Source organism: Bidens hawaiensis, unplaced genomic scaffold, assembly GCF_021521415.1.
Source record: "Bidens hawaiensis isolate Kalapana, Puna unplaced genomic scaffold, B.hawaiensis_p1.1 tig00034372_1, whole genome shotgun sequence".
NCBI classification, from domain to species: Eukaryota; Viridiplantae; Streptophyta; class Magnoliopsida; order Asterales; family Asteraceae; genus Bidens; species Bidens hawaiensis.
The window spans coordinates 46,013-61,473 of NW_027495949.1; the positions used below are offsets into that span (position 1 = coordinate 46,013).

Below are 15,461 nucleotides of genomic sequence, written 5' to 3' on the forward strand. Positions count from 1 at the left end.
TGAGTAGCATAGTGTACTCCTATTCAACATTATAACGAGTGGTATAAGCATATAGAACGATTAGTTGATTAGGTATGTTTGAAAATATTGCGCTCTACACTCTAAACAAAACGTGAAAAGATTGGTGTTGCGCGAACCTAGCACCCAAACGATAGCTCCGCCAATATGCCTAAGTGTGCCGATGAGATGATGGTTTAACGAGAATAATCAGGTTGTAATCACGTTAATCTTGTTAACGTGTTATGAAAATGGGTTAAATTAGTAATTAACGAGTAGATAGATTGACCTATTTAAGTAGGTACGTTGGTGAATCGACATGTTTAATTAAATAAGTTTTAACATATCAGCCCAAACACAACCTGCTCAATTTAACATGGCAACCCAAACATCCCTCATTTACTACGCAAGTTAATCATTAGTTTATTACAACAATTCAACACCTGATTTTTTCTTTCTTGGTTGTTAAAACATTACAGGCTGATCTAGTATCATATGGTTCATCATTAATTCTTGCTATTAGACTAGAGGTGTGTTCCACGTTTCACACGTGTGAAAACACATAGACGTCACATTATTTCCACACATAACCAACCATATATTGTGGGCTGGGAGGGTGGTTTTAGTTAATCTTTAAAAAAAAAGAAGAAAAAACAAAACAAAACAAACTATCCCGAACTCAAGAAGTAGTTTTAAGTCAGTTGCAAAAAAAAGACAGAAGTAGTTAGCAGCCCAATAAGAGTTGGGCCAGGACCCAAATGTTTTAACAATCGGGTTGGCGCCTTCGAATTATAGTATACCCATTTTCATCTCACACAAATTAAATTAACGCTATCCATCCATACACACACACACTCTCTTATAAACCCTAATAATAATAATAATAATAATAATAATAATAATAATAATAATAATAATAATAATTTCAATATTTATGCGTTTCATTTCGTTCTGCAATTCACTCTTCTGTACGTTTTCTTCATCCCTTGTCATCTCTATTTCTTTATGCGTCAATTGCAATTATGTCTACAGGTTTTATTTTTATTTTTATTTTTTAATTTCAATTAATTAAAAATTCGGAACCCGAAGTCTGAATTCTCCGAATCGGGTTTCCCCGATCCGTTTCCGATAGGGTTTGCATTCAATTAAAAAGCATTTTGACCCGATTTCGTGTTTGTTTTCGGATCCGGCTCCGGTTCGGGTCAACACCGGGTTTTCATATCCGGGTTGGATATTTCAGGTTATTTATTGATTCAGGTTAGGTGCTTCATGTTAATCGTGATATATTTAGCTATTTGTAGTTAATTTGTTGGCTTGAATTTGAAATTTTTAGGGCAAAGTTTCGTATTTGTGACTTGAGAAAGAATAGTTGTTTTTGTTTTAGGCTTTAATTTGGCATTTTATGTATTCTTTTATTTCATATAGTATTATGTAGGGGTGTGCACTGTTCGGTTCAGTTATTAGCCTCGAGTGAAACCAAGACTGAAACCGAACGACTAATCTGCTTTATTAACGAATCGGTTGGTTAGTTTTTCAGTTTTCGGTTCGGTTCAGTTAGTTACCAAAACCGAACTTTGGCTAAAATTTTTGCTTAGAAGTTAGAATTACATGAAATGGAGAGGTATAAACTTAGAAATATATGAAAATATGAGTAGTTCTTATTTTCGGTTAATCGGTTTTCTGTTAATTTTGGTATTTTTCTTACATTGTAAAGTAGGAAGATTCTTTGTTGTAAGGTTTTTGGAGATTTTTTTACATTGTTTTAAACTGCATATTTATTTGGATGAATATCAGATTAAATGGAGATTTCTGAAGAAACAGTACTAGTAGACTGTAGTAGATTAAAATCAGCAGTGTGGAAAGACTTTGACCGGGTCAAACGAAACGATGTATGCGTTGCGGTTTGTAAGCATTGCAAGAAGAAACTCAGTGGTTCAAGTACAAGTGGCACGTCTCATTTAAGAAACCACTTAATCAGATGCCGAAGAAGAACAAATCATGATGTTTCTCAATTGCTTGCATCAAGAGGAAAGAAAAAAGAAGGATCCGTGACCCCGGTCGGGTATAGTTATGATCATGACCAAACAAAAATGGACACACCCAATGTTGTTAGATATGAACAAACCCCGTTAAAAGACAGGCTTGCTGGTTTAAGTTCTGGTAACTTTGATTTCAAAAGAAGTCGTTTTGATCTTGCTAGAATGATTATTTTGCACGGTTATCCTCTAGCTATGGTGGAACATGTTGGGTTTAAAATATTTGTTAGAAAACTTCAGCCGTTGTTTGAGCTTGTTACGCTTGATGGAGTCGTGGCTGACTGTAAGGAAATTTACCTAAAAGAGAAACAAAAAGTACATGAAATGCTGGATGATATTCCTGGCAAGATCAGCTTAAGTGTTGACACGTGGGCTGCAAAAGGGGACGCAAAGTACTTATGTTTGACTGCACATTCGGTTGATGATACTTGGGCGTTAAGAAAGAAGATTTTGAGTTTCATACATGTTGACCCTGGTCAAACGGAAGATGTGGTGTCTGAACTTATAATGACAAGGTTAATGGAATGGGATATTGACAGTAAGTTGTTTTCTATGACGTGCGACAGTTGTTCAGTTCATGACAATATTGTCGATAAAGTGAGAGATCATTTGTCACAAAACAGGTTTCTGTTATGTAATGGCCAGTTATTTGAAGTAAGATGTGCGATAAATATCATCAAAATCATGGTTGAAGATTGTCTAGAAGCTCTAGATGTTACAATCTGCAAGGTCCGTGAAAGCATACGGTACATAAAAAGTTCACAAACCCTTCATGAAAAGTTTAATGAAATGGTGCAAGAGGTCGGATCCAACAGCCAGAAATTGTTATGTCTTGATAACCCAGTCAACTGGAATTCAACTTATAATATGCTCGATGTTGCTTTGGAGTATCGCGAGGCGTTTTCCCGTCTTCAAGAACATGATTTCGGTTTTACCATGTGTCCATCTGATGATGAATGGAGTCAAGCGAGTACGATAACAAGTTTTTTGAAGTTATTTGTTGAAGTTTCTACGGTTTTTGCGGGAAGCAAGATTCCGACTGCAAATGTATATTTTGCTGAGGTTTGTGATATTCATTTACAGTTAATTGATTGGTGTCAGAGCCGGGATGAACTTATAAGCTCATTATCGTTAAAGATGAAAAGTAAATTTGATGATTATTGGAAGAAATGCAGTTTGGTTTTAGCGGTTGCAGCTATTTTAGACCCTCGGTTTAAGATGAAATTAGTTGAATATTATTACCCGCAAATATACGGGGGTGATGCACCCGATTGTGTGGATATTGTTTCTAATTGTATGAGGGCACTTTACAATGGGCATGATGTGTACTCCACGTTAGCTTCTAACAGCCAGGTTGGCGGGAGTGATGGCGGGATTGATGCCCGGGACCGGTTGACTGGATTTGACCGATTTCTTCATGAAACATCACAAAGTCAAAATGTGAAGTCTGACCTTGATAAGTATCTCGAGGAGCCATTATTTCCTCGTAACAATGAATTTAATATTCTAAATTGGTGGAAGGTTCATACTCCTAGGTATCCTGTTTTATCTACGATGGCAAGAAACATTTTAGGGATTCCTATGTCAAAGGTCTCATTGGATTCTGTTTTTGACACTGGGGATAGAATCCTTGATCAGTATAGAAGCTCGTTAAGTGCAGATACTTTGCAAGCGCTTATATGCACACAGGATTGGATGCGAAATGGCTTAGAAGGTTTGTGCTTTCCCCTCTTTTTATGCATTGTAGTCAAATGTTTGACTAATAGGTTTTCGGTTTTGTTTCAGATTCAAAGTCATGTTCAAGCTCGTCGACTTTAGCAATATGCGATGCAAATTAGAATGAAACTATTCAACCGTCTACATGCTTTTAGATCCTGTTCTCTATATAGAACTGCTTAATGGATATACAGGCATGACTAATGCTAGTATTTTAGTTTTAATCATGTGCTCACATTTAGTATATTGGATGACACATTAATTTCTCCCCAATTACTTTTAAATAAGTCAATATGAATTTCGTTCGACACATTAACTGTTTGCAAAAGATGGAAAAAGAACGGGTGCGATGCAGTTAAACCCAACCATTCCATCTAGATTCTGATCGAGATCCCATGTCATATAGATCTGTCCTGTTGTGTGGCACTAGATCAGTAGATAAGTTTTTATATATGAAATAGTAATACTTACATGTGGGAAAGAAAGCTGTTTGCCCTGCACAAATCTATGAACAATAAACTCCAAAATCTATGTTTATATATAGAGACATGATGATAGAATAATGCTCTGTAAAGTAGTTGAAAGCACATGCTCTCTAAAAGATCGGGTTAGCAACGTATTTTGGAGAGATTTTTATAGGCATGCCTTTAGAAGGAAACGGGAGCGGGTCCATGACTATAGGCTCATCAGGGTACACTAATGACCAATCATATCGTTTCACGACATACTGCATAAACACAAGAATAATTAGCTTTGCCAGTTGATACCCTGCACACAGCCTTGGCCCGCCACCAAATGGTATAAAAGCATAAGCTTGAATCGGATCAGCAAACCTACTCGGGTTAAAACTCATTGGATCTGGAAAATATTCTTCATTATAATGTGTTCCATATGCCGTCCAGAGCACCTTCCACCCTTTAGGGATTATAAAACCTTCAAATTCAATCTTGGTTATCGCTTTTCGGTATAACCCGAATATCCGAGGCCACAGTCGCATGGTCTCACGTGCCACTTGCCACGTGTACTCCATATTCTTCACGTCTTCGAGTGTCAAATCTTCATCTGGTCTTTTGGTTATAGCAACGCCTTTATGTTCTGCTAGTTAAGATCACAAACACAAAGAAATGTGATACAAATATACACATATGATAGTTTTAAGTGTATAATCGCGTGATGATACCTTTAAGAAGAAGAGTGTAGCAGTCAGGGTGGTTGGCAAGCATCTTAAACGTCATTGTAATTGCGTAAGAAGTCGTATCATGAGCTGCAAAAACAATCAAAACAATATTATCGACAACCTCGTCTTCTGTAATGTCGCCTCTGATTAAAGCCGCCACCATGTTAGAAAGCAACAATCCATCTTCATCTCTTCCTTGCTCCATGGCTTCCTTCTTCTTCCTCACCTCATCAGCCAACACCTTCTGTATCTTGGCCCTTGCTTTCTTAGCGCTTGAGAATTTCGTCCCCGGAAGATTAACCGGAGCCGCCAAAACACCTTCTAGAACATTCTCAAACACCCCGAACATCATATCCGGATCAATCCTGATCCCAAACAAGCATTCTAGCACAATGGTGAAAGTAAGTGTTTTTGTCGACCGATGTAAACTGATTTCATCCCGGTTTTCCCAGTTTTTAACCAGGTGGTTCTGAATCGACCGACACATTGTTGGCACCATTGTTTGCAGCCCGGTGGGGCCGAGGGTGGAAGCGATAATACCACGAAGGTAACGATGCGAGTCTCCTTGTTTCTCCATGATGGAATTCTTTCCCATCAACTCCACAGACGAAGTTGGCCATGAACTTATCACCAATTTGAACTCGTTTAACATGAAGAACTTATTCGCTGCAGCCCGTTTACAATGACCGTCGGTGATCCCATGAGTTTTGTTTTAAAGATCTTTCCATGCTTGTTGATTCTCGGTTGGAAGAAGTTTTCAAAAAGTTGGTTTTTGCGTTGAGCTCTGTAAAAGCCGATTGTTTCACCGAGCCACGGAAGACCCATGTTACCAGAGGGTATTTTGGTCCAATATTCTGGCCGGTTCCGGGTTTTATAAATGAGGAAGACGATTAAAAAGAATGGAGCTAAGAAGGAGAAGATGAATGGAACCATTGTTTTAAAGATATGATGATAGAAAGATATGATGGAGTTGATATATATATAAATAGAGTGCAATGGCAATGAAAGCAAAGGGGGTGGGAGTCTAGTTGTAAGAAGAGTGAAGTAATAAATTGTTAAGTTGTTTGTACATAGTGTGGCGGATGTAATCTTCAAGTCGGGCCGACTAAAAGATTGATATGGTGTGCATGTGCCTTGGCCTTGGGGAATCCATCAAATTTGCTGGCTTTACACCCTCCAAAGATCTAAAATCTAAACACATCTATTTTCTAAATCTTTATGTCTACGTTTTAATTTTCTGCTATAATTAGTTGTCACTTATAATTATAAGCATGAAGAATATTTAGATTTGCTAGTTGGTAGCATGCACCAACTAAAAATCAAATTGCATCAAAAAGTACTTTTTTTTTCAAAATAGGAGATATGGTTAGTGTGAGGGGAATTCTAGGGACACCACCTCCATTTTGTTAAAAAATCAATCAATACGTCCCGTATAGAGCTATACAGGGCGTATAGGGTCATTTACAAGCCCCGTATAGCCCTATAAGAGACGTATTGAGGGGTGTTTGGTGTCCCTAGTAGGACCCTAGTATAATGATTTTTAAGAGAGAGAAAAGGAGTTGATGGTTTTTATGACATCTGTCATTCTAGAAGGTGCTAGTTTCTGTTGGTTGAGTTGAAGGTTTATCTGGTTTTTCCCATTTGAAATGGCATAATTCAGGCATCTATCTTGTGATTTGCCATTTGAAATGGTGGAAGTCACTTGACACTCTTTAGCCAGATTAACAAGTGTATCTCCTAGCACGCAGTAGCTATAATTTTCTAAACTTTTGAAAGACATGCTCCACTTGAAATAGCACGTGTGTCTGACATCCATCATTTGAAATAGCTAGTGTATGTTGATTTGACATCAGATATCTTTCACTCTTTTGACACACTATTCACACTTGCAATTTCAAGATGACAAGTATTAAAATATTTTTAAAATTCTATTTTTTTAATAAATCCTATTAAAAATTTTTAGTTTGTTAAAAATAAATGTATTTTTCGAGAACGACTAGTTTGAAAAACACTTGGCTTTATTATTTGTAGTTTTTAATTAGCCGTCTTCAAATAATATTTAAAAACATAATTTTCAATGTAGTCGCCTTTAAAAAATATATGTACTTTTAACAAACTAAAAAAATTAATAGGGTTTTTTTTCTAAAACAAATAGAACTTAAAAAATATTTTTTAACACTTACCATTTGAAATGGTAAGCGCGAACAATGTGTTCAAAAAGGTGAAAGATGTGTGATGTCAAATCAGCTAGTCGAGGACACTATTCACACTAGCCATTTAAAACGACGGATGTCAAATACACTTTCATTTCAAATGACGTATGTCTTTCAAAAGTTTAAAAAATTATAGGGGTAGGCTACTACATGTTAGGAGATACGCTAGTCAAACTATTGGAAGAGTGTCAAGTGACTTCCGCCATTTCAAATGACGGAACACCTGATAAACCTTCAGACTAGCACCTTCTGAAACGATTTTGACATCCGTCATTTAAAATGGCAAATATCCTAGAAACCTTCAAACCCCCTTTCTCTCTCATAAAAACCATTGTACTCTAACTATTTCTTCTATTAAAAAAAATTCATCAAAAAGTACATTTTATTTGGTATATTGAATTTTAAAAAACCAAACTTTGGTTTTTTGGCCAACGATAATTTTAACTTAAGAAATTTCTTATGTTAATCTCAACTTTCACTACACTAGCCTCTACTAGCCATTTTTCTAACGGAAACTAACTCAGTTAGCTGTGGAGCAAATTATGTCATTTCTCCAAGTTAATAGGGATAAAAACAGGCTTATGTTTATTAGAACTCATGTTTACTTTTCTTCTCCGACTAAGGGTGCAAACGAGCCAAGCCCGATTAGGCTCGTTTAACTTACACAGAGCTTTAGCTCAAGCTCGGCTCGCATCTATCTCTAATTCTAAAGCTCGAGCTCAGCTCGTGAGTGGTTTTTCAAGCTCGAGCTCAGCTTCTTTACTATTTATTATAAATTTTTATATATTTATAATTTTAAAAGTATTTATAAATATATTTTTTTAATTATAACTTTATATAATATGTATTATTTACCTTTTTTCATAAATATAATATATTAATTAATAATAACTTTACAAATTTTCGGTGGTGGTGGCGACAGCAGTCGCGATTACGGTTGCAGTCGTGGTGGTGACAGTGGTGGTGGTGGTGGTGGCGACGAAAAGACTCTTTGTTATTCATTTGTCCCCCTCAACTTGGAGAAATGACATATTTTGCCATAGAATTAATCGGGTTAGCTCTCGTTAATGCTCAGTGGAAGCCAGTAGGGTGAAAATTAAGATTAACCTAGAAAATTTCTTAAATTGGGATTGATACTGGCCAATAGGCCAAAGTTTGAATCATTAAAATTCAATATCCCTTTTATTTTTCAAATTTAGGAGACTAAATAAAAACTTTATTTCAAATACATTGCATTTTTTTAATAAAGTCATATTATTCCAATAACAAAATTTTAAAGGAAAATTCCTAAAATAGCCATTTTTAGAGAGAGAAGTCTCAAAATAACCTTTTTTTTCTGAGAATTTTCTAGAATTTGAACTTGGAAGATACATTCGAAAAATATAATTATTATGAGGGAGCAGACCAAATTTGAAAAAATATTGAAGGTAAAGTTCAAATTATTTTGAAATATTGAAGGAATAATTCAAATTTTTTCTAAACTTTTTTTATTCAAAATACAGTTTCCCAAAACTGTTTTTTTATGTTTCCTATTTGGCCTGTATATATTTTCAAATTATAGGAAAAAGAGATTTTTAAAATTCTGCATTTCTGAGGCATTTGTTCTTAGGAGACGAGATTCTTGTGTTTCCTTGTGCGTCCAGATTGTATAATTATTCATCTTCATATATATATATATATATATATATATATATGATTGGGTTCATTTCAGAAGTATTTTTAGGGAGAGAAGTGCAAGAAGCCATTATAACCAATCATAAATTTTCTTTTAATTTTATCTTTAATTTATATAGAAGGGTATTGTTGTAATCTCTACAAATGAGTGTATATAGTAACTAGTAAATGTTGTAGGAGGTTTCAAATAATATTTTTTTTATTTTTCTTAAATATTTGCAAGAGGTTACTCAATTAAAACATGAAATTATTTATATATCTTGTACATGAAAACCAACATTTTAAAATAAGTATAACATGTATCAAACTTATGCGGCTCATGAAAAGTAACGCTTAAGGAATTTTTAAAATTCTTATTTATCTTCATCTTCAAAATCATTTAACACCTTGGCATTTGATCCAACCTCATAGTGTTCTAACCCCTCATACATTATATAAAACACATATCAACACAAATCAATGTTTTTATTATTTTTTTTGTTTTTATAACAAACAAACAACCATTTTTTTAATTTCGAATTTATCCATGTTTTATTATAATATATTCATAATTCAAATTCCCATAATCGATATTGTTCTATTTATAGATTTTCAACAGACAAATATACATATATTTCATTTTATTTTTAACTTCAATATTTTAATCTAAATTACGCATACACACTTCTAAATACCACCTACACAGTATCTAAATGAACCTACACATGATAAAAATTACGCGTACACAATTCAAATACCTACTACACAGTACATAATACATAATTCAGAATACCACATACACAATATCTTTATAAACCTGCATAGTACATACATGAACCTACATACGATAAAAAATACTCAAGCAATTCAAAATACCACCTATACAGTACATAAATGAACTTACATGGTACGTAAATGAACCTAGACATGATAAAGGTTACACATACGAAATTCAAAGTATCACTTACACAATACATATATGAACCTACACAATACATGAATCTGTGTAGGCAGTACATGATATTTGATGCACTTGAATTAATATAATTAAAGACATTATCGTATTTGATTAAAATTATATTTGTTTAACATTAGTTTGATTAATATTATAATTAAAAAATAACAATTAAAAAAGTTACATGTAACTTTCAATTAGTTAGTAATAATAAGAATTAAATGATATTAATTAATGACCTAAGTTTTACTTTAAGCACTCCATAAGGCAAAGACCTAACTACCCTTATTCATTAAATTCTTGGTAAATTGATATCTTCATAATTACAAGTTTACCTTAACCAATCTAATCCATTGATTACACATAGACATTGTTAATCAATGGTTCAAATTGATTTCTCGCACTTCTCACTATAACTTGACTTCTCGCATGATCCATCATATATATATATATAGATATATCAAATCATCCTATCATCTTTTTAAATATGTCCGATCAAATCATCTATTTTTAATGAACTTTAGTTCGTTATGTTTTATGTATATTTTGACTTGATTAACTATGAAAACAAGAACGAACATCTAACTAGAACAATAATAACATTCGATGTAGAAACACACAACATAAAACAGATACATTACTAAAACATAATAACATAATGATACAACCGAATCAGACAAGGATAACATCAAACCCTAAAAACAAAACATCATCAACCAAGAAGACACATCAAACAACTAAACACAGATTTCAAAAACTTGAAATACAACCCAATTTAGTCAGTTACGGGCATAAACCCAAACATCATTTGCTGCATCCCACTCTTGATGAACCCGGATGTTGGGAAAAAGGTAGGTGATGTCTTGGTTGGTGCTATCAAAATGAACAACATACTCACTCTCACTAAATTTGCAAAATCCTTCCCGTCCACCACCCGTGATTAGCATAAAAAATCCACCCTCTCACCCAAACGAAAGCTGCTCACCTCAACAGATGCAAGTTTTGGTCGTATTTTTCGGCCTTCACAAACTCTCGAAGAGGCTCGGACGTATCATTTTCGAGCAAGGTACGGAATTGAACAATATGCTCGTTACGGAACGTTGAGATTATGTTGTCGTCGTAATAGGAACCAATGAACCCGGAACCCATATCCATAACTTCCACATGATCTCCCCTCTTAAACCTCATCATTTGGCCAGCTATAAGATCTGGACGGAAAAGAAGAAAGATGAACCGATGAAGAAGATGATTGATAAATAAATATTTAATGATTGATGAAGTACAAAATACCATATTAAATTATACAATCTGGACGCATAAGGAAGGAAACACAAAAAAAAATACCATATTAAATTATACAGAGGTTTAGTCTACCTCTTTTTCAACAGATGTCTGCATAAGGATGATCCGTTGTCATCCTGGGCTCTCCGGAGGTGACAGTCGTCACAGCCTCCGGAGCAGTGGTCTTATCACCACCGGGGTTCCCCGCCACCTCCTCGCTCTCGGTCTCTGAATCAGACCGAGGCAACGGATCGGCAGTGGAGGCCACCTTCGCCTTCCCCTTCCCGCCGGCAGCCTTCTTCTTCCACACCAACGGAGGACCATCTGCGGATTCCTCATCAGAACATAAGATTAGAGGAATTCCAGCAGAGGTTTCAGCATTGAGGGGTCGAGGGTTGAATAACGCCTTACCTGGCCGCCTGGCGCTCAGGATCTCGTGGCCTGGCGGGTAGACCTCCACGAACCGATCCGCCGTCTGTTCAAGGATGGGCAACTCGTTCTCATCTAGAGCACGAGTACCCATCCGGGCGGGACTATCAGCCTCCCGCGGATACAGGAGCGACTGCAAGTCGTTCCCCTCTGAAATAAAAGGAAAACAGTTAGAAGACAAACCTATATAAACAAAGTAAACAGAGCATACCGTAAGGAACAGAGTTCAAACCGTATTCGAGGACGATCGGGATCTTTTGCGCCTCCGCATCCTTCCACACCCGGCTCATCCCGAGCATCACCATCCCGGACTCCGCAAAGCGGTAAACTGGAGATTGGACTCGGGATATCTTTGAGAACCATTCGAACAAACAAACAGTCTGAAATCTGCGCATGGTCTGCGTGACGCAGAAAAAAGAGCATACGCGGACTTTTTTAAGAAAAACAAACACCACCTAAGATGCTAATTCTGTTATTAAGCTCTTTTTACAATCCAATATGTACAATATGCAATAAATAAAGAGTTTAAAAGATTATGAAGATGACAAAACCAATTTATAAAAGGTTCAATCGGCTGTTAACTAGTCCACTCTACGCCATCTCTTTGATTCCCCAATCAAGAGTTGCTCTAGATTCTTTTAACCAAAACAAATCACTGACACACCAAACGTTTCACTAGTTCAAATATAGCAATTGTAGGAACCATTGGGTTTTTAATTTAAAATAAATAAAGATGCTCAATTTATTTTGTAAGAAATTACATAGTACAAAAAGTATGCAAAACAAATATGAATATGAAATGCATATTTGACAAAGAGTAATACTGATGCGTGTTTAGCTAGAAACGTTGTTGAACTCTCATGTTGATCTGAAAGAATCATTTTTTCTACGGAGGCAAATCTTCGCTTGTTAAGGTAAAAGAATAGCAAGTGGCAAATTTATCTTTGTAGGATATATATCTTTATTATTATGAATTTCATAATTGAGTAGTTAATTGAAGTGAATGGTACTGAATAAATGAAGTATACCTTATGTATCGTATTTAATAAAAGAAATACTAAGGTAGTTCCATTTATAAAAGAGATTTTTTATGGACCATATGGTATCTCCTTCATACCCAGGGGCAGGGGCAGGGGCAGGGGCAGGGGCAGGGGCAGGGGCAGTTTTTTAACTTTACTCAACACAATTATTGTGTTTGAACTTTTTGATTTTATGATGGAGATCTCAGTATAATCATGCTGTTATGGGATATGGTGTATTAATCATCTAGTATGTTTTTTTAAAATTAAAAAAACTCAAAAAGGGGCATTACTACACACAGTAACAACCACCCAATATAATTGAAGTACATATTTACAATTCTACAAAACAAAAATTCACTCATCACGTTAAAGAAGATAAAAGTTTTTTTTTTTTCGTTATATGGTCAATCTTTATTTGTTTCTCAAAAATAAAAGAAATTACATAGTACAAAAAGTATGCAAAACAAATATGAATATGAAATGCATATTTGACAAAGAGTAATACTGATGCGTGTTTATAATGTATGTGCATTTAGCATCTTAAGTTGTGTTTTTATTATCATATGTTATTGAAAACATGTTACTTTGTCAAGTATATGTTTTTGCAGGCCATGAGTGAAGATTCTATGCATTAGGATTGATTTGGCATCAAGGAACGAGTCAAGAACACTCATAATGGATCAAAATGTCAGAAAGGCAAGAAATATACCTAGGGACGTAAATTATGCCATAAACAGTCCATCAAGCATAAGAAGATTCAGCCCCCACTGTAATTTATGCCAAAGGGCTATAATTTATGCCTCTGGACGGTTATGCATGGTTCCAAGTCGTTTCTAGTCCAAATTAAAAGGTTTTTGAGTGGGATTATCACTCATTCATCACCCAAGGAGTTAGAGAACGGAGGAGAACACAAGAGATCAAGTGACAAGTCCTCCGTACTTCAATTTCTAAATAATTCCTACCCGGAATCGCAACATATCAAGGTTTCTACCAAGAATGTGTGGCTCAAACCCTAAAGATCACAACCGAGGCTAGGGTTTGTGTATCATTTAATCTATGTTGGACATGATTGCTTTTTGTTAAAGGCCATTGGCAATTTTAGTGTTTTCATGTGTTTTATGCAAGTTTATGTTTGTTCGCATACATGTTGACTAGAATCACTTCATGTATCTTTAATTTACTGATGTTTGATCATTAAATATTTAGATTAAAGGTGGCAAAGAAAACCCAAATGGGTTGTTTTGGGACAATATAGATAACTTTTAAAATTGAAATGGGTCAGGATGGATCAAAAGAATTTTGCAAGAAGGTGAAGATGGATTAGAAAAATGCTAGTGACTTTTGGTTATAGGTTAGAATGTGTTTGTTTATGGGTTAGAATGGACTAAAACAAGCTCCATCCAACTTTATTTCAAACAAAACCCACGTAACCGAATAGAAACCGAGAAATGGAAACCGAAATCATTGAAACCAAAAACAATACCGAAACCGACCGAAATGAAAAAAAGCAAAACCGAAACGAAAAAAAACCAAAAAAATCGAACCTGAACCGAGACAAAACCAGTGTTTTTTTTAATGAATAAGGACGACGGTAGAAATATTTTAGTTATTTTATGTTTTACGTTTTTTATTTATATTTTGAGTTATTATTTTTTTATTAATTTTTTTGAATTTTTTTAGGGGTTCTTAAAAGCTCCCCTAAAAATCATTTAACACTGTGTCTTTACTAACAGCTCCCCCAAGAAGCTTCACCCCCTAATAATGGTCTCCCGATGTCAGCCGGGAATAAACCATCACGAGACTTCGTATCATCACAAGAAGACCAAAATAGCTCAGTTTTTTTTAATATTCAGTTCAAGACCCAAAGTTAGACCTGCCACCTTAATGATATCCAACACTTTAGCCACCTCCATTGAATCTCCAATGATCGTCCTGTCATCAAGATAACAAACATGAAGAAGGTGGCAGGTCTAACTTTGGGTCTTGAACTGAATATTAAAAAAACTGAGCTATTTTGGCCTTCTTGTGATGATACGAAGTCTCGTGATGGTTTATTCCATGCTGACATCGGGAGACCATTATTAGGGGTGAAGCTTCTTGGGGGAGCTGTTAGTAAAGACACAGTGTTTATTAGGGGGTTGGCAAAGAAAAGAGCTACTATTACTGTTGATTTGATGCATCTTCTCCCAAAGCTTAGTAACTTGTAGAGCGAGTTACTTTTTCTTCGATCATGTATGGGTATTGTCACACCCCGACTAGCACAATGCGGAAGCGTAAAACGAGAATGTAACAGACACCTCTGGTATCAACACATTGTGTATAAAAAAACATTACAAACTAATTTACAATATATTACATTTCTTTGTTCTATCATTGTTCTATCATTGTTTTACAGTCTAGGCGATACATTTCTTTGAACTACAGACAGCAGACCAAACGAACCACGAGCTGTCTGTTACATTCCCGTTTATGATAGAACACAATGTGTTGATGCCAGACCAAACATGAAGAAGAAGCTTGCAATTGGCTCGAATCTGATGCACAAGGGGGTGTAAAAATTGATTTAAACAATGGATACAACCAGATTTAGATTTGATAACACAATTAGTTATATGAGTATCTAAATCAATTATAGAAAGTTACATAGACACAACGTGGAGTAAATTGCCAAAATCGTCCCCTAGGTTTGGTCAAAAATGCGATTTTCGTCCAAAAATATTTTTTTTGTATATGGACCATTGAGGTTTCCCATATCTTGTCATTTAGGTCCGAATTGCTAACTCCGTTAATTATAATCGTCAAATCAGGGGAAAAAATGTTCTTTTCTTAATTCTTTATTATTTTATTTATTTTTTAAATCCTTGCAATATAAAATAATTAAAAAGGTGGCCCCATACTTCATCACCCTCCCTTCACAAAACCTAATCAGATCTAGCCATCATCATCATCTAACCCGTTCACCATTATCTACCACACACCAAC

The 15,461-nt window shown here is 35.2% G+C and overlaps 1 protein-coding gene and 1 pseudogene across 2 annotated transcripts; one reads left to right on the forward strand and one right to left on the reverse strand.

Annotated features, from left to right (window-relative positions):
* The first annotated feature begins 1,739 nt into the window (after positions 1–1,739).
* On the forward strand, positions 1,740–4,074 carry LOC143586156 (zinc finger BED domain-containing protein RICESLEEPER 1-like). The gene is made up of 2 exons (XM_077067758.1): positions 1,740–3,747; positions 3,819–4,074. The coding sequence occupies exons 1-2, from the start codon at positions 1,797–1,799 to the stop codon at positions 3,869–3,871; spliced, it is 2,004 nt and encodes a 667-aa protein (XP_076923873.1). The 5' UTR covers positions 1,740–1,796; the 3' UTR covers positions 3,872–4,074.
* Positions 4,075–4,344: 270 nt separating this feature from the next.
* LOC143586152 (taxadiene 5-alpha hydroxylase pseudogene) lies at positions 4,345–5,859 on the reverse strand (annotated as a pseudogene). The gene is made up of 2 exons (XR_013144665.1): positions 4,930–5,859; positions 4,345–4,844 (listed from the first exon to the last, which is right to left on the reverse strand). The product of XR_013144665.1 is annotated as a taxadiene 5-alpha hydroxylase pseudogene (transcript).
* Positions 5,860–15,461: the final 9,602 nt, after the last annotated feature.

Coding starts and splice junctions, on each gene's coding strand:
- LOC143586156 (XM_077067758.1), top strand. CDS start 1,797: ATGGAGATTTCTGAAGAAACAGTACTAGTAGACTGTAGTAGATTAAAA. Junction 3,748..3,818: donor GATGCGAAATGGCTTAGAAG/GTTTGTGCTTTC, acceptor GTTTTGTTTCAG/ATTCAAAGTCATGTTCAAGC.